At 53.3% G+C, this 20,660-nt stretch overlaps 1 protein-coding gene across 6 annotated transcripts in view; it reads right to left on the reverse strand.

Annotated features, from left to right (window-relative positions):
* LOC111152872 (pyruvate dehydrogenase phosphatase regulatory subunit, mitochondrial) overlaps positions 1–15,434 on the reverse strand; it is a 37,696-nt gene extending 22,262 nt beyond the window's left edge. For 2 of the 6 annotated variants that reach the window (XR_002640966.1, XM_022511565.1), the window contains exons 1-6: positions 15,297–15,434; positions 7,563–7,851; positions 6,287–6,420; positions 1,966–2,047; positions 1,706–1,869; positions 895–1,016 (exon numbers count right to left, since the gene is read on the reverse strand). Coding sequence is in view for 3 of the 6 variants with exons in the window: in XM_022511565.1 (XP_022367273.1) it covers positions 895–1,016; positions 1,706–1,869; positions 1,966–2,047; positions 6,287–6,420; positions 7,563–7,786 (726 nt within the window). In the remaining 3 variants the exon portion in view is untranslated. The other 4 variants (XM_022511567.1, XM_022511566.1, XM_022511569.1 and 1 more) reach the window with 4 other exon arrangements.
* Between the last annotated feature and the right edge of the window lie 5,226 nt (positions 15,435–20,660).

Consider the following 20,660-nt stretch of genomic DNA (forward strand, 5'->3'; position numbering starts at 1 on the left):
AGGTGTGGGAAGCCAAGGTGCAGCCTGCTTTAGTTACACGGGCGGGGAGCAACATGGTCCTGTTTAAACCATAACAATTAATTTTAGACCAAAGAACGAGAGATTTAGCAACTCATAAAAGGAGCTCATTGGGGGGGCAAGTGATGCCCTTGTAACAAAACGCCTGATACCGCCTGGTACCTACAAATCCCAGATTCTGTCATCTGTGACGTTTGCAAGGCAAAAAGCCCCCCAGGTCCTCTGAAGATTGTAGAGTGGAAGGCAAGGGACCAATCTGCCTTAAAAGTAGAAGCAGCTTAGTGTTCTGAACTGAACCCACACTCCCGACACAAAAAATAGCCCTGTGCTTTATTTGCTAGGTGGCAGGATGAAATGAAACACCAAAGGAGACCCAACGCCAAGGATTTCTGTCAATGCCCGACCATTTCGCAGACTTCCTGGCACCGATTAACCCAGGGTGGCGGGAGGAAAAGGTCACCACTGGTGCTCCTCTCTGAGGACTGGCTAGAGGCCTCTGATTTAGAATAAAAGAGTTCTGGGGCGCCTGGGTGGCTCAGTGGGTTAAAGCCTCTGCCTTTGGCTCAGGTCATGATCTCAGGGTCCTGGGATCGAGCCCTGCATCGGGCTTTCTGCTCATCAGGGGGCCTGCTTCCTCCTCTCTCTCTGCCTGCCTCTCTGCCTACATGTGATCTCTCTGTCAAATAAATAAATAAAATCTTAAAAAAAAAAAAAAAAAGAATAAGAGAATTCTGAGGTTTCTAGTCCAAACAAGGAACAGTGGTCCGTGATGACTGCTGAGGTCATAACTGTATTAACCTTACATCTCCATACCTAAAATCCCAGAGGTAACAATGAAGTGAGAAAATCAGTGACCCAGTACGGTTGCTCACCTACCTGACCAGCACAGTTGACAAAATACTGGCACTCGATCTGTCCTTTATCTGTCTCCACGCCGGAAACTTGACCTTTCTTGACCATTACGTGAAGAACACTGGTCCGGTCATAGATCTGGACACCTGTTCCAAGGTAAAGAAAGGTGATGCATCCATCCACTAATGGCCCAGAATTAAGGTCTCTGTAGCAGATTCTCAACCCCTGAGAAACGCTGAAAAAGCCACGTCAGTGATTTATTTAAAAAAAAAAAAAAACAAACAAAAAACAAACAAACAAACAAACTCCCAGGAACCACATCCTGAGACTGCATCAATGGGCCTTTTCCAAGACTTAAAACAGCGGGGCAACTTTAGTACACAACTCCATTCCAGGAATCATAAAAGGGGCAGGGGAGAAAAAGTTCAAATAAAGCACCTTAAATCCTAATGCACCCACACCGTGAGTCAGTTCATCCAAAGAGCAGAACACCGTAGACACTGGTTAGTCTTCCCCTTGTTCATTCCAACCCCAGGACACAACCAGCTGTGGATTTAGTCCACTTGTGTCTTTTGACCTTGGAGCTTCTCATGTTCTTGGGGGTGGGGGGAGTCCCATAAGCCTGAAGTGCACTGATCAGTACTAAAAGAAAGCAGTTCCTTAGAACTTTATTAAGAAAAATCTGGCCCTGAGGAAACATTTATTAACAGACAGTACATTCAAACAAACGTTCTAAGAGGCAGTGCTCAGAAGCGGAAGCTGAACTGGTGTCACTGCCAGTTGTGAGGCGCCTTCTTATGTAACCTCTTCCTTCCTCACCCAGAAACCTGCTTACCATTTTGAGAGGCAGCACTGGCCAGGGCAAGAGCCACGTCAGCAGAGGACACCACGGCGTCCTCAGGAACATGCATGGCCCCCACCAGGTCGTGCACGTTGAGGAGAGGGTGAAGTTCGGCGACTTTCTTGGGAGAGATGATCTCAGAAGGGATGCCTATGACACTGCCGCAGAACACAAGGGGACAATGACATGCATGGCCCTCTGGCAGAGCTCAGTCTGACAGGAGCATCAGGACAGGCTTCTAGCCTCATACGTACTTCAGCCTTGAGTTGATGCGCTTCAGGGAGATCAGCCGGTCCTGAGTTTGGGCCAGAAAGACCGAGCCCGTCCTTATGTAACCTGTAAGGAAAACCAGCCCAGACTGAGCAGCCCAGGCCTCCCGCAGGGGTCAGGGGGGCAAGCCCCCTAGACTGTAAGTTCGAAGACCAGTGAGGGGTCCTGGCACCACCACCACCCAGACATCCTCAGCTAGGGTTTTGGGAGGATCGAGTTGGATTTTCATGTACATCTTAAATAATCACTCGTAAAATAAAAATGAGAGATACTGTTGCTACAAAGCTTTTTGAAAGGGAATGTACCCCAGAACCCATCTCCTTCTTCAGTCTTTTTAGCCTTTCTCCCCGTGGTTTTTGGTGGGAGTGTGACCCCGATGCAGGCCACTCACAACACCGGTGCCCAGGGGCTGGGCCCTCCCTCTCTCACTGCAGCACAGCCTCCTGGGTGGGCTACTGGGTCTGGAGCAAGCGGGTGACTGGCTGGAGGCCGGCCATCTCAGGAGCAGCAGCATCCTGGCCAGACGGGCCCCATTTCAGCTGAGGGGCTGCCTGCACTGGGCTCCCCCTGGTCCAGCCTCTATGCTCCCTCCTCCAGCTGGCAGCCTCCTGCCAACTCGACTGGCTCCCATGGCCTTCCGACAAACTCCCTTCTGTCCAAGTTGGCCGGGGTCAATTCCTGGTCTTCGCAGTCAGCATACCTGACACAACCTTGATCGCGCTTGGGTCAGTGACAATCTCCCTAACATACTTCACTCTCAGTTCTGATGATGAAAAAGCTAAATCAATCAGGCCATCTTTTTAAAAGACGGCACAGGAGGATCTCTTAAATATATTTCTCGTCTCTTTTGATATCATCAGGTAAATATGCCCTTCCCTGACACAACAAGAATGTCTCAGTTCAGAGATTAAATTTCAGAGACTGGTTTTTAAAAACTGCACACAGACCAGGCCAGTGCGGTGATCGTGGCCAGTGAGGGGGCTGATCACACGGAGTCTCACCTGCAGACAAGGCTTTAGCAGTGACTCCCCACTCCCCAGCAAACAGTCCCCCGGGAGGACAGGGCCGCTGTGCACAAAGCTGCACATCACAGCACACGCATGAAGCCAAACTGTGCTCTTCCCAACAGAACCACCAGCCACAACAGTCTGTCACTGCTTCACAAGCCTCCCTGTCCACTGTCTTCCCACAGAGGACTTTTAAAGTTTGGTCTAGAGCTTCCTGACATAAAATGTGCTTTATTCCAGGTTTGAAGCCATAACATAGAACTGCTCAGGTTTGGTAAGAGAAGGTAGACATCTGATATTAAAAAACAAGTCAGAGAAGAAATACAAATGACCAATAAACCTAAGAAATAATATTTAAGTGCTAAAGATGCAAACTGGAATCCGGTAACTTTTTCCATCTCTCATATAAGTAAAAATGAAAATAATACCCAACGTGGGGCACCTGGCCGGCTCAGCTGATAGAGCACGCAACTCTTGCTCTCAGGGTCATAAGTTCAAGCCTCACGTTGGGCAGAGAGATTAGTTAACAAGAAAGTAGAATGAAAACACCATACGTAAGGGTGCCTGGATGGCTCAGTGGGTTAAAGCCTCTGTGTTCAGCTCAGGTCATGATCTCAGGGTCCTGGGATCGAGCCCCGCATTGGGCTCTCTGCTCAGCAGGGAGCTTACTTCCTCCTCTCTCTCTGCCTGCCTCTCTGCCTACTTGTGATCTCTCTCTGTGTCAAATAAACAAATTAAAAAAAAAAAAACCACCATATATAGTACTGAGGAGACGCTGAGGCAGTAAGCGCGCTCACACACTGCTGGTGACGGGTAGCTCTTTCGGGGACAGATCTGGCCATACCTATCAGAGTTGAAAATACGAACGCTTTTTGCTCAAATCATCAACCTTCTAGAACTCTGTCTTTTAGAAATAGCAAGAAAAAACAAATGCAGCCTACAGGGATCTGTACTGCATCACTCCAACAACCAAAAAAGGATACTATGAACATCAGGTAATGGGAAGTGGACAAACCAATGGCGCATACTGGGGTACCCTCCTCTGCGGTTATGAAAGGCAGACTTTTTTTTTTTTTTAAAGATTTTATTCATTTATGAGAGAGAGAGAGAGAGCGAGCGCGTGCGCATGCAAGCATGAGTGGGAGAAAGAGACAGAGGGCGAAGCAGGCTTCCCGCTGAGCAGGGAGCACAACCGAGAGCTCAATCCCAGGACCCCAGGACCATGCCCTGAACTGAAGGTAGATGCTTAACAGACTGAGCCTCCCAGGCGCCCCAAAGCACTTATTCACATGAGCTGCCTCACAGAGCCCTCCATAATACGCTTTAATGATTATTAAAAATATCTTTGTATTTAATGAAACAAAAAATGAACACATACCAAACAATTCCCGATACAAAAGATGGTACGAAGAGCATATGATGAACTGATAAACACCAACAAAAGGTAAAGCAAACTTTGGAGACACAAGATCTGCATGGACTGCCTCATCTGAAGTAGTGACGTGTCAGATTAGTAAAGGAGCAAAGAAACCCCTCACGTAAACGCACGCTCTCTGAGGATTAGCGTGTAATATCCGGAAATCCAGCTTGTACACAGGTCACGTGTCTTCATTTAATGGCTCAAAACCAGTCCCCCGACCGACCCCTGCGCATCCTGCCAGGTAACGGAATTCTCCGTTGGGGACCCCACGTCCCCTTTCCGCTGCACCACGGCTGAACCGCAACAGGGACACACCAGGCCCAAAATGCGGTTCCAGGAAGGGACCCAGAACTCAAGTGAGATGAACTTCCCTTACAGACAAGAGGCCCACGACCCGGGTTCCTCTCGCATCCAAGCAGGTAAGCGACGCAGGGCTCGGCAAAGCACGAGGAACCGAACCCGGGACCGCAAGTCGGCAGTTCCGGCTCGGGGCCCCCGAGGCAGACCCTCTCCCGACTCCAGCTCCGCTCCCCACCCGATTCAAGTACCCGTTGCCCCCAAATTAAATCCAACCAAAAGGGACCCGCTCCCCCCTGTCCTGCACGCAGCAGCCATCCTCCGTGACAAAAGCAGAGGTGGTGAGGAGCGGGGACGCCTTTTACTATCTTCACTCAGAGTCCGCGCCGCTCCAGAGGAAGCCCGGCCAAGTCTGAGGACACCGTGGGCGGGTGGAGAGGGGGACACCAGCCTCATCCACCGGGCAGAGGGCCACGGCCTCTTCCCTCCCCTCCTCCAGCTCCTCTCCTGGCATCTCCCCTCTGCACAAACACAGCCACCCGCTCCCAGTTCCCAGGCGTTCAGGCTTGATCCAAGATTTACACGCGAGGGGACGCTTCGCCAGAGTAGGAATCCTGTGAAGGGGAAATGCCATAAAACCTCAGCCTGTCGTCAAAACTTTGAGCACGTCAACTCTCACCTTCCCACCGACAGCCGTGTCGCGGGTCACATAAGCGCTTGAACGGGCAGCGAAGGAGACCATCCGCGGTGCTTACGCTGCGACCCCCGGCAGGGCCGCGTCAGCGGGCGAGCACGTCAGGCTACTACCGACCTTGCCAGGATCGGCCTGGAACCATCTGGGATCTGAATTATGCGGGTCTTCAGAAGAGCAACCCTGACGGACACGGGCATCCTGAATTTTCAGCTCTAGACCCCGCTGCTCCCCCAGGACAACTCCCGTGGCCACCAAACGGTTTCATCAGCCCCTGGGCTTCCGGCCGGTACGTCACCTGATGACACGCAGACAGACATGCCTCTACCTTGTGACCGTGTGGGGCCGTCCCGGAGCTCGGCCCTCCCCTTCTACTTGCTCCGGTTATACTTAGCTCGCGACTCCCTGGGGTCTTTCCCCTTGACCACACACATGAGGGGTAACCTACGTTTAAGCTCTTTGGTCAGAAACAGCCTTCAGAGCAACTGGGCAGGTGCCGCGGCTCAGAGCAATGTCACCATCACGCACCAACCGGGAGCAAGTCCTCGGCGGCTTCGTTCAGGAGCCACGTGTGGCCACTTGCTGTGACTTCAGTGAGTGAAGTCACAGCAAATGGCCCAGGGAGCCTTTCACATCCTGAGGATGACAGGCTCTGGAAAGGATCTGGGGTAAGGACGGATCCCCTCGACCGGCGGGCAGGGAAACGGGACGCAGCACAACATGCTGACAGACTCGCGCCTGGGAAAGACCCCGACGAGTGGCAGTGCCCGGTCTGGGACTCAAGCCCTGACCACCGAACCCACAGGCCGACGCGACGCCGGGCACAGACGGCCCGGAGCCCCGGAGTCCGCGCCACAGGCTGACCTGCGGGCGGCGGATTACCTGCTTACCTGTCTGGATGCCCGTTTCTTGCTCTAACTGGTGGTAGAGCTTGTTGGAATAGTCTGCCATCTTCTGCTCGATGGTCAAGTGCCTGGCGGTGCTCAAGATGCCAGCACAGAACCTCGTGGAGCCAGCAGCCAGCCTGCAGGATGCATCCAAAATGCCATGAGGTGGACTCACTCCCACTGCGGGACGGCAGCGAAGTCGGAGACCCTCATACGGCATCGTCCGTCAGCTGGGAAGGCGGAAGCCACCTCCCTATCCACCGACAGGAGTGGCACCGAGCAGCCCGGAGTCTCCTCTATGGCGGGATACTCCACACGGGCACATAAAAAGGAACGAGAGAAAGCTTTCCTGCAACAATATGGAACAACCCTAACGAGCAAAGCAAGGGGAGGGACGCTGTTTAAGGTGCGCCACCAACCTGAATAAAAAAGTATAAAAAATAACAAACGAATGCCCAGGTACACACATCCGCGCTGACCGATACAGACGCGCTCATATGCGCGGGGAGCATCTGGAACGATACACAAGGAACTTAACTTGCCTCCAGCGAGGGAAATTTCCAGCTAGAATCAGGGAGGTGGGGGGCAGATTTTCCCCTGGACACTCTTACAATTTTCACGGAGTCGTGTACATGTATTGCCTACTCAGAAATAAATACAACAGACGTGTTAAAGGTCATCCACTATCTGGTAGGCAACAGCACAGAACGGGAACATTCGGGGAAAAGTGAGACAGCCTGAACAGAGCATGAACCTCAGTTAACCAATGCGGCACCCGCCGGATCCATGACATTCTACCGGGACCCCACTCCGCAACACGCCTCCTGGACCGAGGCGCACGGGCACACCGCACGACCTTCGAGACTGTTCCGTCCCTTTACCACTGCACTCGAGTGCGTGAGCCCCGTGAAGGAAAGGAGCAGAGACCCGCAGCCTCTTCCAGCTCGGCTCACAGAGGAAGCTCCCGAGCCACAGGGCTGGTGTTGCTGTGGACTACAGTGGAGAGGACAAGACGGCGAGGTGCGCCGTGACCCTGAAATGAAGCGCACCCTCTCAGGAGACCTGCCGTGCTGGAACTGGGCAGCTCGCTCTGAGCCGAAGAACATGGGCATAATCATCGCGAAACCGTGTCCAGGAGCCTTTCTGTGGCTCTTCTCCCGCTACTTAGTGCCAGTCATCCTGGCTACTGCTGGGCCCGTGTTACTGGGAGGGGAGGGGACGAGGGGAGCCCGAGCAGTGGGTGCAACGCAGCCCCACGCCGCGTGCGTCTGCTCCTTACCTGCCCTGCTCCAAAAGGACAATATCCTTCCACCCCATCTTGGAGAGGTGATAGGCCACGGACGTGCCCATGATCCCGCCACCGCAGATGACCACCTGCGCCTGGGTGGGCAGGGTGACGGAATGCGCCTCGGCGGCCGACGCGCCGCTCCTCCCTGACGACCAGTTCCGCCATCCTCGGCCGGGCCTTTGTCTTCGGACCGCCGACAGCAACCGGAAAAACATCCCGTCTGTCGCCAGCTCGGGGGTGTGCTCTCACTCGGCTACGGCGGAGGTCCCCGACATTCACACTAGACGGAGAAAGCAGCCAGATTTCATTCCCCCGTACTCCGTGCTCAGGATTACTGAGAAAGGGAGAGGAGGCGACAGAGACCAGCTAGCCACGCTTTCTGCCAGGGTCTGATGCCCTGCACAGTTCCAGATGCTTCGCCAGCTGTAGAGACAGCAGGGGACGACGACACCTTTATGCAACTGTCATTAGAGACACAGAGCGCAAGGGGGCGTCGGAGTGTCTGTGAGGGTGCCCACGGCAGGGGCGGCCCGTACCCAGATCAAACAAGGAGCAAAGCCAACGTGCTGGAATAACTGAAGTCATATGCCAAATAGGATGGAAGGGAACAAGGGGACATTGGAAAAGAGACCTGATGGTGACAAGGAAACAGCGGGCTGCGTCTTCCGGACAGAGGCACAAGCATGTGCAAAGGCCCCAGTGGGGCGGGGGGGGGGGGGGGGGGGGGGGCCTTTAGAAGTCCCAGTACAGAAAGGACGCCAATGTGCCCACAGCATGATCAGCGGAGGGGACCCACGACAAGGCCGGAGAGGCAGGCAGAAAGCGAGGACACACAGCCCTTGGATGCCATCGTGACGAGCTGGGATTCCACTACAAGTGCAAAGGAAAATATTGAAGCAGGGAATGAAATAATCGGATATGCTTTTCCAAGATCAGTCGGGCTCCACCGTGGGAGAGGACTAGAGAACAAGAGGAAAAGCAGGGCTGGGAAGTGACCGCCACAGTCCTAGAGGGAAGGCACGGAGACTCAGAGCAGGATGGTGGCAGTGGAGTCAGGGCAGTGAGTCCAGAGCAACTGGACTGTTCTGGACGCGAAATGACAGAACTGAGTTGCCAACGAACGGGTTGTTAAAATGGGGCAAGGGGAGAAATAAGGATGATGGCAGAGTTTCTGGGTTAAGCAACCGATGCCACTTACCACAGTGTGAAGGGCTAGGGATGGGGAGGGAGGCGGGGAAGGAGAGTGAGCGAGAGGGAGGCTGTGAAGGGGCGCAGGCAGGCCAACAGCCACCCTAGGGGTTACACGCAAGACGCCTGGCGGGCATCCACGGGGAAAGGACCAGCAGCAGCCAGACATCCAGGCCTGAAGCCAAGGAACAGCGCGGGTATCTGGAGACCCAGCATGCTGAGGAACAAGAAGGACCCTGAGGCTCCCCAGCAGGCAGAGCTCGGGAAGAGGAAGAAGTACCGGGCAGAGGACAGAGTGCTGGGGAGACGGACAGCATCCAGACAAACAGACATGGTTCAAGAGACAGAGAAGGAGCCGTGGTGAGGCAGAAAGAGGCCTGGGCTGTGGGGTCACAGAAGCCAAGAGAGGAAAAGGGCTTTAAGAAGCGTTTCCCGGTGGGCGCCTGGGTGGCTCAGTGGGTTAAGCCTCTGCCTTCGGCTCAGGTCATGATCTCAGGGTCCTGGGATCGAGCCCCGCATCGGGCTCTCTGCTCAGCAGGGAGCCTGCTTCCCTGTCTCTCTCTCTGCCTGCCTGTGTCTACTGTGATCTCTGTCAAATAAATAAATAAAATCTTTAAAAAAAAACACAACCGGTTCCCTACGGAAGGTGCCTGAGGGCGCAGCACGATGGACAAGGGTCTGCTGGGACAGCAGAGGTCCTTGGTGTCCCCAAAAAGAAATTCCCAGGGGAGTGCTCGGGATGAAACCGGGGCCACAGCAAGCTCCCGAGCGAGGAGATGAGGGAGTGAGGACCGCTCCTTCACTTGCTGTTCTGAAGGGAGCAGAGCACCAGCCAGCAGCAAGAACGGGAGCGGAACAAGGTTCTTGGTCTCTAAAGGCACGGGCCCTGAAGCCTGTTTCACTGCTGGCGGGAAGGGCCAGGAAAAGGGAAAGAGGTGGGTCTGGAAGGAGAGGTGGTGACAAAGAATGAGGTCCTGGAAGAGGAGAGAGAGGACCCAAAGCCGCGGCGAGGGGCGGCGTGCTCTGTGTCTGCGCAGGCCGCGGGCTGGAGGGAGACTCAAGGGCTGGCAGGCCTCCTCCCAGACGCAGGGGTGGGTGCGTCCGGCTTGGCTTATCCCGCACCCTCGGGTGTCACAGGCTGGGACCAAGCACACGTGGCTATGAGGTGACCAGCATCATCAGACAGAGAAGCAGAAGGGTATGGGATCGGGTCACCAGGGAGAACTACTCTCCCAGCAAAGCAGAGGCCTGTTCAAGGTTCAGGAAACTGCAGAGGACCTGCCGGGGGACGGCAGGGTCACCAGCTTGGGGGGGGGGAGGGGCACTTCCGAGGAGAGCCCCGGCAGACAGCACACAGCACGCCCAGCAGCATGCGGGCCCCAAACAGCCCAACTCGCCCAAGGCCAAGGTGTGGCGCCCATCCACCACAAGCATCTCAGAACAGAGTCTGGGCAAGGCCTACACCGTGTCCCAAGTCAAATGGTATCCAACCAGGGCCGATCACTCGGCCACCTCGTGGTAGTCACCAGGCCTCCTTGCACCCCGGGTCCCTGCCCAACGGTCTCAAGAGAGAAGCTTCTTCCTGCAACCTCACGGCCACAGCACCAACTTCTGTGCTTCTGAACCTCTCCAGACCTCGGACCCCACCTCTTCTCTTTCTTCCTTCAAAGCAGGTAACCCGGCTCATCTCCTCCCCTGAAACTCCACCGATAATCCCACTGGCATCTGCAACCATCTCTCCTTCCCTCAGAGGGTCCGAAGTTCATCGCCCGCAAGAGCCCCGGAGCCCTCCCCCTCCTCCCCGGGAACCCAGGTCCGTGAACCCAACTCCTCCTCCAGTGCCTTCAGTGCCCTCCTGACCCTCAGCATTTTCACATGCTCAAGTCCTCCCACAACCCACTGAAGAAACAAAACATAGCCTCCATAAATGTCTTTGAGTAGCGATTTTTCATTTTAAAAATGCTAACTGATAAAAAATATGGTCTTGGCGGAAAACACAAACATAGAAGGCAATTATGATTCCCCATCAGGGTGCCTGGGTGGCTCAGTTGGTTGAGTGTCGGACTCTTGGCTTCAGCCCAGGTCATGGTCTCAGTGTCAGGGGATCGAGCCCCGTATCGGGATTCTCTCTCCCTCTGCCCCTTTCCCCACTCACAGGCACATGTGCACATGCATGCAGTCTCTCTCTCAAATAAATGAATAAAATTTAAAACAACGATTTCCCATCATACGAAATAAGCAGTCCCGTGTGCTGCCCTGCTCTGCACCCGAGTGCCGCCGCCTGACTGTGTCCTCCTTCCCTTGTCCCTTAGTGATTGCACGGTCTGCCGGCGGTCAAGCCAGAGGTGACTCTTTTTTCTGAAGATTTTATTTATCTATTTATCAGAGAGAGAGAGAGCGTGCACAGGCAGGGGGAGTGGCAGGCAGAGGAAGAAGTAGGCTCCCCGCCTTGCAAAGGTCCCAATGTGGGACTGGGTCCCAGAACCCTGGACATGACCTGACCTGAGCCAAAGGCAGCCACTTAGCTGAGCCACCCAGGTGTCCCGAGCCAGAAGTGACTCTTACTGTGAACTCACAACCTGTCTTTTCACTTGAAAAATACCTTCAGGAAAGGGCTTCCTGTATGATCTGCCCCTTTCCCCCCCATTTCCTCTGTCCCGAACCCAAAGCCGTTGGGCTTCTGTCCCCCCGAGCTAGGAATGCTGCTCTCACCAAGAAGGCTCATGTTGCCAACTTCTGGAGACACCGGCCCCCTCCTCATAAGGTCCTCTTCAAGCCCCGCATGTCGCCCATCGCTCCCTCTACTCACACCCTCTTTCCTGGTTTAATCCTGACTCCTACTACCCTGGCCACGTCTTTGCTGGCTGCTCTGCCCTGTCCATCTTTCCGAGTCCATGTCCCTCACGGCGCTCTGGGACCAGCTACTCCCCTCGGTCCCCTACTCTCCGGGGGATTTCACTGCCTACCGTGACCGAGGGCCCAACCCACAGCGGCCCCAACATTTGCGTCTGCACCTCCAAGGGAACAACAGCAAGTCCGCTTGGGCTCCCAGAGGTCAAAATGGGCACATCCAACAGGGAAACCCATCCTCCTCAATCTCCAAATCTTCTCCATTTCTGTGTCCCCAGTGGGACTCCATATACGAGAACCCTGGCGTTACCCCGGGCTCCTCCTCTCTTGGCTCCTCTATGCAGCCAACCTGCAAGGACTAAGGATTCCACAGCTTCATTTCCCTCAGGTGGACCGACTTCTCCCACCCCCGCTGCCGCGGCTACCTGAGTACAGACGGCCACCCATGCTCAGATTACCGCAGAAGCTTCCTGACGGGGCTTCCGCACCCCGTTCTCCCCACACCCCACAATCCTGACACAGGACTCTGAGCCAGTCTTCTCAAATGAAAATCTTGTTTCACGCCCCTGCTTAAAACTCTTCAGTGACTTTCTGATGCCCTCAGGAGAAGGCAATCTCCTTCGCAGGAAGTGCAGGACCCTTCACTGTCCGGCTCATTTCTTATCTCTGCTCTCTCTGGAGCCAGGCTGAACCTTCTGTAACTAATTCCTCAAACAGGACAGGATTCTGCCCCGGGATCCGGGCACACTGTTCCTCTAACCAAACAGTATAGCTCCCGCCACTCTCCCGCCACCCCCCAAACAAAGGTAACCACCAAGGCTCTCAGCCTGAAATCTTATTAGACCTCTCCCCCAGCACTGGGTCAGGTGGCCCTTGTGTGTTCTCCCATCGCACCCTGGGCTTCTCCCAGCACAGAGCTTCCTGGACCGTGTTCGTCAATCAGGGAAACAGCACAACAGCCCAGCTGAGAATGTAGGCTTTACAGAGAGGCAGACAGCTGGGGGTTTGAAAGCCTCCGCCCACCTCTCATTAGCTCTACCACTTGCAGCAATTTATTCCATCCCCGAGCTTTGGGCTCCTCAACCACGAGGCGAGCAAGGACGACCTGCCTCACACAGCTGCTACAAACACCCAATCAGACTAGAAGGAAAAACACGGCCACTGGACCTAAGAAGCACTTAGTAAAGATACTTTTTAGTATCATATAACCATGGAGCTCTCTGGGATCTGGGACCAATGATATAACTTGATCATGCTTTTCCCAGCATTCAGCGTAGGCACCTAGGAAATATAAGTCGCTGAATGGATGAGAAGAGAGAACACACCGGGGGGTGGGAGGAGGGGAGTTCAATGAGGACTCAGAGACCTCAAGCCTAGGCTCTCAGACTTCAGGGGATATCCAAATCACGTGAAAGAATTTTTAAAAAGAAAATGGGAATTTTTTTTTTTAAGATTTTATTTATTTGACAGACAGAGATCACAATTAGGCAGAGAGGCAGGCAGAGAGAGGAAGGGAAGCAGGCTCTCCACTCAGCAGAGAGCCCGACGCGGGGCTCAATCCCAGGACCCTGGGATCATGACCCAAGCCGAAGGCAGAGGCTTTAACCCACTGAGCCACCCAGATGCCACGGGAATATTTTCAAAGGCAGTTGCAATCTACCAGATGCTGCCTTAGGTATACAACTGACTTAAAACTCACAACCCTGTAAGGCACTAAAACTTTTTTACTGCTTGGGGAACCTGAGGCACAGGGAAGGAACTCGTCCAAGCTTCTCTAATGCCAGTAGTGGCAGAGCCAAGAGTAAGACCCTGTCGGGATGGCACCACAGAGTCTGCCCTAGAATCTTTACTCCCTGCTACCCATCAAACAACCTCAGACGAGTAAGGAAGCAGTAGCTGTGAAGACAGAACCACAAGACACATCCCTTGGCAGGATAAAAGGAATTGCAAATGTCACAGAAGACACGTATTAACAGATGAGGTTTAAGATGAAATAAACAATGTTAGAAACCTAGACTGATGGTGGGGGGGAAGCCTAGGGTGATGAGAACCAAGTAGAGGATTTGTGACCTTGTATACATCATGACCTTCAAAGAATCAGTGAGTGGTGGAGGCAAACAAGAACCAAAAAGGATTTAAAATAGATGCAAACAAAGAAAGGCAGGTGCCAGAGTATCCAAGTAGGTTTGGCAGCAAAACCAAGGCCAAGCTTGACAGCAGAGAGGGGAAAGTCACTAGACAAGAAACCGAAGGTGTCAAAAACAAGGAAAGAAAAGCGATAACCGGATTTAAAATGTGTGTGTCTGTGTGTGTGTCTAAAAATACATATCTTAAGTTTTATTTAAGTACTCTCCACACCCCATTCGGGACTCACATGCTCTTCACACTAAACAAGTCAGGCGCCCAAAACACATTATATTTTTAAAAAACTAAGATGACCCTACAAAGCCTTTTGCTAAGAAGAAAAATTATCTGCCAAGCAAACTCAATATCGGGCCTAGGTATGCCCACATCTGCTTACACCAACAGGAGCAAGAGGGCAGCTCCAAGTCCCTCTGAGTCGTTCCTCCGTACGGTCACAGCGTGTGTACAAACGGGCCGCTGGGGACAACGAAGACTGGTGACCGGAGAGCGGTTAACAGCGGGTCCCACACCTGCCTCAGCACTAGAGCCCCCCCCAGGACATTTCTCTCCCAGGCTCCGCCTCTGAAGAGTCGGACCCTGCCGGTCCTGGATGTGTAATTCTCAACAAGTGCCACCAGGTGATCAGACAAGTTTAAGAAATCAATTAGAGGGGCGACTGGGTGGCTCAGTGGGTTAAAGCCTCTGCCTTCGGCTCAATCATGATCCCAGGGTTCTGGGATCAAGCCCCGCATCAGGCTCTCTGCTCAGCGGGGAGCCTGCTTCCTCCTCTCTCTCTGCCTGCCTCTCTGCCTGCTTGTGATCTCTGTCAAATAAATAAATAAAATTAAAAAAAAAAAAAAGAAAGAAATCAATACGAACCGCCAGCGCCGGCCAGGTGTGCCCTGGGGCGCGGCTCCCCACCTCCTTCCCTCCGCAGCCCCGTACGTCACGCTCACACACACCGACAAAGGACACCTGAAGATGCCCCCATCCCACCCCAGTGTCCTTCACATCGGTGCCGAGTGCTCACGCATCACGAAGACGGCTCACCGCCCCGGGCCTACACTCTCCCCGGTAACTTGGCTGCCGCACTCTGCAGCAGTCCTGCAAGTTAGTGAGGCGCAGGCGGACCGGACCGCAGCAGGTCTCCAGGCGGGAAAGCAACTGCGCCCGCAGCGGACGAAGACCGGCGAGCCCGGCCTCCTCCGCGCTAGGGGCTTGCAAGCCCGAGGCCGGGAGCGCGAAGCGCGGTCACCGCCGACGCTCTGGACGTCGGGCTGAGGCGGCGGACGCCCCCTGAGGGGCCGCTGCGTAGGCCCCGGGGCAGCGGGACACTAGTCCCCGAGACCCGGGCCACCTCGGCCGAACGGGGCACAGCGGCGGACATGCTGGGAGAGATGAGGCGAATCCCTCTCGGCCCGGGCCGCCAGAGGCCTGAGGCCACCCGGCGCAAGCGACACGAAACGCAGGGCGGCCGGGACCAGCCCCGAGGGAGAGCCGAGCGGAAGGGGGCACTGAGACGTGCGAAGGGAGGCCAGAGCGACCCTGCAGCGGTTTCCTTACCTCACGGGCCTCCGAGCGCTCCGCGGTCAGCACCACCCCGGCGGCAGCGGGACAGCAGCCACAACAGTTGCGAGCGGTCCCGGCACCAGAACGCGGGGAACGGGGAAGGGAAAGAGGCGGAGCAGAGGGAGTAAAAAGTTCCGGGGAACGCCGGGGACCGCGACCTTCCGCGCTTTACGGCCCCCACAAGGGTACGCCGGCGCGAGATCGCTCCCGCGCAAGCGCGCGCCGTGTCGTTCCCCCCCCGCCCCGCGGTGCCGGCCCCGCCCCTGCCACATGGTGCCTGTTTGGGTCTTGCGAGGCCCCGCCCCTGATCTCTGGGGGTCCGCCTGCGGTGGTCCGGGTGGTCTTGACCTCCGGCAGCCCAGCGGGTTGACCTCTGCAGGTGGATCCCGGGAGGTCCGCGGTGGGGCGCTCGCCCTGCGGTGCTGTGGGGAGCGCGGAGCTTCGCTCTGCCCTCCAGGCGCGTTCCCATTTCTGTCCCCGGGTGGGTCGAGGCTCAAAGCCGCTCTGGACCCGCAGGCTCTCGGCTCTTCCCGGGCGAGGCGGGATTTATAGAGGCCCTGAGCTCTGTGCCCGAGGTCACTTTGCACCTGTCCCCCCCGCCCCCACCGGCTTCTTCCTGGATCGTTGGCAAGCTTGCTGCAATCATCATCCCTAAAACGATGTCCCTGCTTCTCGTGTTCCCCCCGTCCTCACTCTGCAGGGCTGTCCTTCCCAAGCACGTGAGATCATTTTACTCCCTGGCGTAACTTAGCAGCTCCTCGGGACTCCCCGTTGCTGGGAAGACTGTGCTCAGACTCCTTAGCGTGGCAGAGCTCTGTTTTCGTGGTGGGCCTGGCAGAGCTGCCCCAGGCAGCTCTGAGGCCAACTGTGTGTCTCAGGGGCCCCGGATCAAGGCCTATTTGCCCCTGTGTGCGACTGATCCTATCCCCCACCCTCCGTTCAAATCACACTCCACCAAGCCCATATTTTGCTCACTACGGTGCCCTTCCTGGCACCTGTCCTTCTGTCCTTGGGGAAGAGTTCTGAATTGAGAATCAAATGATGCCACCGAGGCCCCTCATGTCAGCCTGGCAGACCCCTCCAGAATTTCAAAACCTTCTCCCACCATCACCACGATGGTGGTGCAGCCTTTCCTTCCCACGACAACCGGCCTCCCTTTGACGTGTCACCTCTACTCTTTCCACCTCTGTCTTTCCTGGTAGTTCCCCCTACGCCTTCTGTCACTCTCTCCAAGAAGGACCGGTTTCTCTGAACCCCCAGCATCTAGTATCGTGCCTGGCAGCTAACACATGGTTGAGCAAATGAGGCAAAGTTTCGAGCAAAAGCTCCTTTTGCCGATCTGTAAAATGGGATAATGTCTTGGCCTCTGGGAGCAGAGGGCATTTGGTTACTGCAGCTGCCCCTCAATCTGACCAGTAGGTGGCGCTGTGACACACGAATTGAGGTTTCCCTGGGGCCTTCCAGTCCTGCATCTGGAGTGCAGGTCCTCAGGGTGAACCAGAAACCCAAATCAGATCAATCAAATCTCCCCCTGAGAGGGAATACCGATGTGGCCCCCGTGACTCAGGAGGGGCTGAGGAGAGGCTCCTTTGTGCAGCCTTGAAAAGAGGGATGTGCCCTTTCTGTCTTGCTGTCCTCCCCTGGAGGGGTCTGTGGAGTTAGGGACCTCAAACACTTGGCTCTGGGGCATCATCTGACTTATTCCCCAGAGTCCAGGGTGAAAGGGCCATTGTCCTGTTTGGTTAAGAACATGACTTTGGAGCTGACCTGGCCTGGGTCCAAATGCCCGCACTGCCTCCCCCTTGGTGTGTGACCCTGGGACGTTACCTTCCCTGAGCCTCCTCTCTAGTCATCACCAGTACAGACTATAGAGAAGGGGGGGGTATGTAGCATGTGCGTCTCTATAGAGAGATTCATCTGGAGGATTTGGCGGCTGGCAAGTCTGAAATAGCAGGACAGGCAGGCAGGGTGGAGACCCCAGGAATCATTGATGTCGAGGTCTTGAGTTTGAGGGGAGTCTGGGGCCAGAATTCCTTTTTCCTCTGGAGATCTTAGTCCTTTTCTTAAGACCTTGAAGTGAGTGCATGGGCCCCACCCACGTTAGAGGAGGTGACCTGCTTTAATCAGTCTATGAGTTTCGGTGTTAGTCAGATCTAGAGAACACTTGCCCAAGAATATCCAGACTAGTGCTTGACCAAATATCTGGGCACCCTGGCCTAGCCAAGTTGACACGTAAAACTAATCATCATAGCCTCTGTCTACTTGCTTGGAAAATTAGCAATGACACCTTTCCTTCCTTCCTTCTTTTTTTTTTTTTTTTTTTTTTGGCAAGACTCAAATAATGTTGATAAAATACTTGGCTCAGAACACAATTTTGAGAGCGCGACAGTTTTTTTTTGTTTGTTTGTTTTTTTACTCTTGCAAGGTGAGCTGCGTGGCCAGGCACCTTAATGGGTGGGAGACTGTGGGGAATGAGTGACACTCAGTGACCCAAAGGGAAACAGAGTCATGAAGCTCCAGGAGCAAAGGACCTGTGAGGCAGATGCTTATGAAAAAGCTGGGCTCCAGTCTCCAAGTGCCACTGGGGCTAATGCCTTTGAACTGAGCTTATCATGACCAACCAGTTTACTAAGGACCTGTACTAGATGTACATTTATTCCAGGATGTGCCTGGTAGTACAGCAAAATTGTTCGAGCTCCGTGAACTACTCTTTTTTTTTTTTTAAGACTTCTTTTCTCTTTTCCTTCCTCCCTCCCACCCACTCTCCCTTCCTCCCTCCCTCCCTCCCTTCCTTCCTTCCTTTCCTTCCTTCCTTCCTTTCTTGTTTTAAAGAGAAAGAGCATGAACCAGAAGGGCAGAGAGAAAGGAAGCGAGCATCTCCAGCAGACTTCCTGCTGAATGTGGAGCCTGATGCAGGGCTCGACTCATGACCTCGAGACCATGACCTGAGCCAAAATTAAGAGTCGTATCCCAACAGACTGAACTACCCAGGTGCCCTGCCTCCCAGTTTTTAAATATTTTCTCCTCTTTTCTGGATGAAATCAATGCTGTTTACATTCTTTGACTTCATAAAAAATACTCACCTCTGAGCCGTGTCACGTGCTATGACTTCATTCCCGTTCTCTGTTTTATTATTCAAGATTTCAAAGGCGCTGCAAAGTTGGAAGAATTTTGCAGCGAACCCCCAAATACCTAATGCTAGAACCTCCCATTTTACTGAACAACCTTTGTCACCTCTTTATTCGTCTGGCCATCCCTGCACCCATTCATTCATCTGTCTTGGTTTTGGTACATTTCAAAGTAAATGGAGACATAGGTGCTCTTCACCCTACATGTTTTTCTTGTGTTATCTCTGTCTGCTTCTGGTGTCCATGTAATGCCGGACTCACAAAAGGAGTTGGTGTTTCCTACCGTTTGTCATTTTTAAAACAGCTTCATGGGGATCTATTTTACATGCCAGGAGTTTCATCCATTGTATATGTACTGTGGGATGATTTTCAGCCGATTTATACATTTGTGCAACTTATCACCGCAATCTGGGTTCAGAATGTCCTTATCACCTGTAACCTTCTCTCATGGACGTTTCTAGTCAGTCAGGCCCCAGCCCCATCCCAGACAAGCACTGATGGGTCTGCCTTCTGCCTCTAGAGATTTGCGTTTGTAGTCATTTCCTACCAACGAAATCACACAACGTACGGCGTTTTGTGTGACTTCCCTCATTTCGCTGAAGGCATTTGGAGTTCATCCGTGTTGTAGCACAAGTCACAAATTTGTTCCATGACTGTCAGTGACAACTCAATAAAGGAACAGAAGTTCAGTCCCTTTTAAGGCTGAAACGTATTCTATTTTATGGCCATATACAGTTTATCCGTTCAACATTCAAGGGACACGTGGGTTGTTTCCAGTTTGGGGCTGTTATGAATGGTGCTGTGCTCACTTGTGACCAAGTCTTTGTATGGACGTGCGTGTCTGTCTCTCCCAGACAGATAACTAGGAGTAAAATTTCTGGGGCTCATATAAATATATATTTCACTCGTTAAGAGTCTGCCCAACTCTTTCCCAAAGTGTACTTTTTAAAAAAAAATTGTCATCAGCGTTATATACAGATTCCAATGTTCCTACCTCTCATGGACACCTGGAAGCGCCTGTGTCTTGGCTACCCAGTTGATGTGGGCTGGCAAGTCTGGAATCACTGGCACCCCCACCATGCACATTTCTGAGGTCAGCCAGATTTGGGTGAGTTTTCACTGGAATTAGGCATCCTCCTTCTCTGACCAATCCTTTCTCAGGCTCCTCCTCACTCTCTAGCAGCCGGGGTCCTTCTGCGAAAGAACTGGGTGGGTTTTACTCTTGGAGGTTCAGCACTGGATGTTTCAGGCTGCTGCTCCGAGTTTTGACTCCCCTCTAAAAATTTCCTGCTTTGTTTCACTCTTCAGAGCTCTCAAGTCACTGTGTTCTGTATTTTGTCCAAAGTGTATAACTGTCATTTGCTGGAAAATCCATTTGTGAGGAACCTTCTCCTCCATTAGGGAAGCTCGGCTTTCATGTCATTAACCAGAGTTCAATGTTTATTTAAAGGTGGCTTGTTGGGGGTGGGTGGGGGTACATTTACTCACAATGAAAACTTTATGTTTACCATTTCTTTTTTTATACAATTCTTGGGGACATAATGTATGTGTGCTTTTTTTGTTAAAGCAATGTTTTTTAAGTTTCTCTGTTTAAAAAATGAAAACTGCTTTTCTTCCTCGTGGGGTTTGGGCTGAAGCTCTAATGGCTGCCCAAGATCAGGGCGTTAAGCCACTCGGTTTTATCTGCGGAAGGATCAGCTAGAACAGCTCCGGTCTGTGGGTTTCCTGTTTCACACCTGACACTGGTCCTGTCTCAGAATCTTCTATTCCCTTTAAAGGTAATTTTATCCGTGTCCCTGGTGCTCCTCTGAGCACTTTGAGACACTTGAACAGTTATGTCCATAGTGTGTCATTGAGCAAAATCTGTTTCATCTTCCCTTTGAGGATAGCTGCTCTCACCAGACAAGCTGATGCCCCACGTTGAGAAACTCCTACATCAGAGTTAGGACGGCTCTTTCTTTCATTGTTTCCTAAGTCTCTTACCATGCACAGCTAAGTGACTAGACCTAACCTTTTCAGAAAGACTCAAAAAATGCGGCCATAATATTCTCCCTGCCCTCACTCCACACACACACGCAGTGCCCAAGGCCCACGGACGTCTGCCTGTTGGCCTCGAGAGGGCCTTGTTATGGAATAACCATGGCTTCCCTCTTTTTTTTTTTTATTATTAAAGATTTTATTTAGGCTTCCCTCATTTTTGATATGAATCTGGTGCTAACCAGATTGCCAG

Source organism: Enhydra lutris, unplaced genomic scaffold, assembly GCF_002288905.1.
Source record: "Enhydra lutris kenyoni isolate GAN:26980312 unplaced genomic scaffold, ASM228890v2 scaffoldscaffold30, whole genome shotgun sequence".
Lineage (NCBI taxonomy): Eukaryota > Metazoa > Chordata > Mammalia > Carnivora > Mustelidae > Enhydra > Enhydra lutris.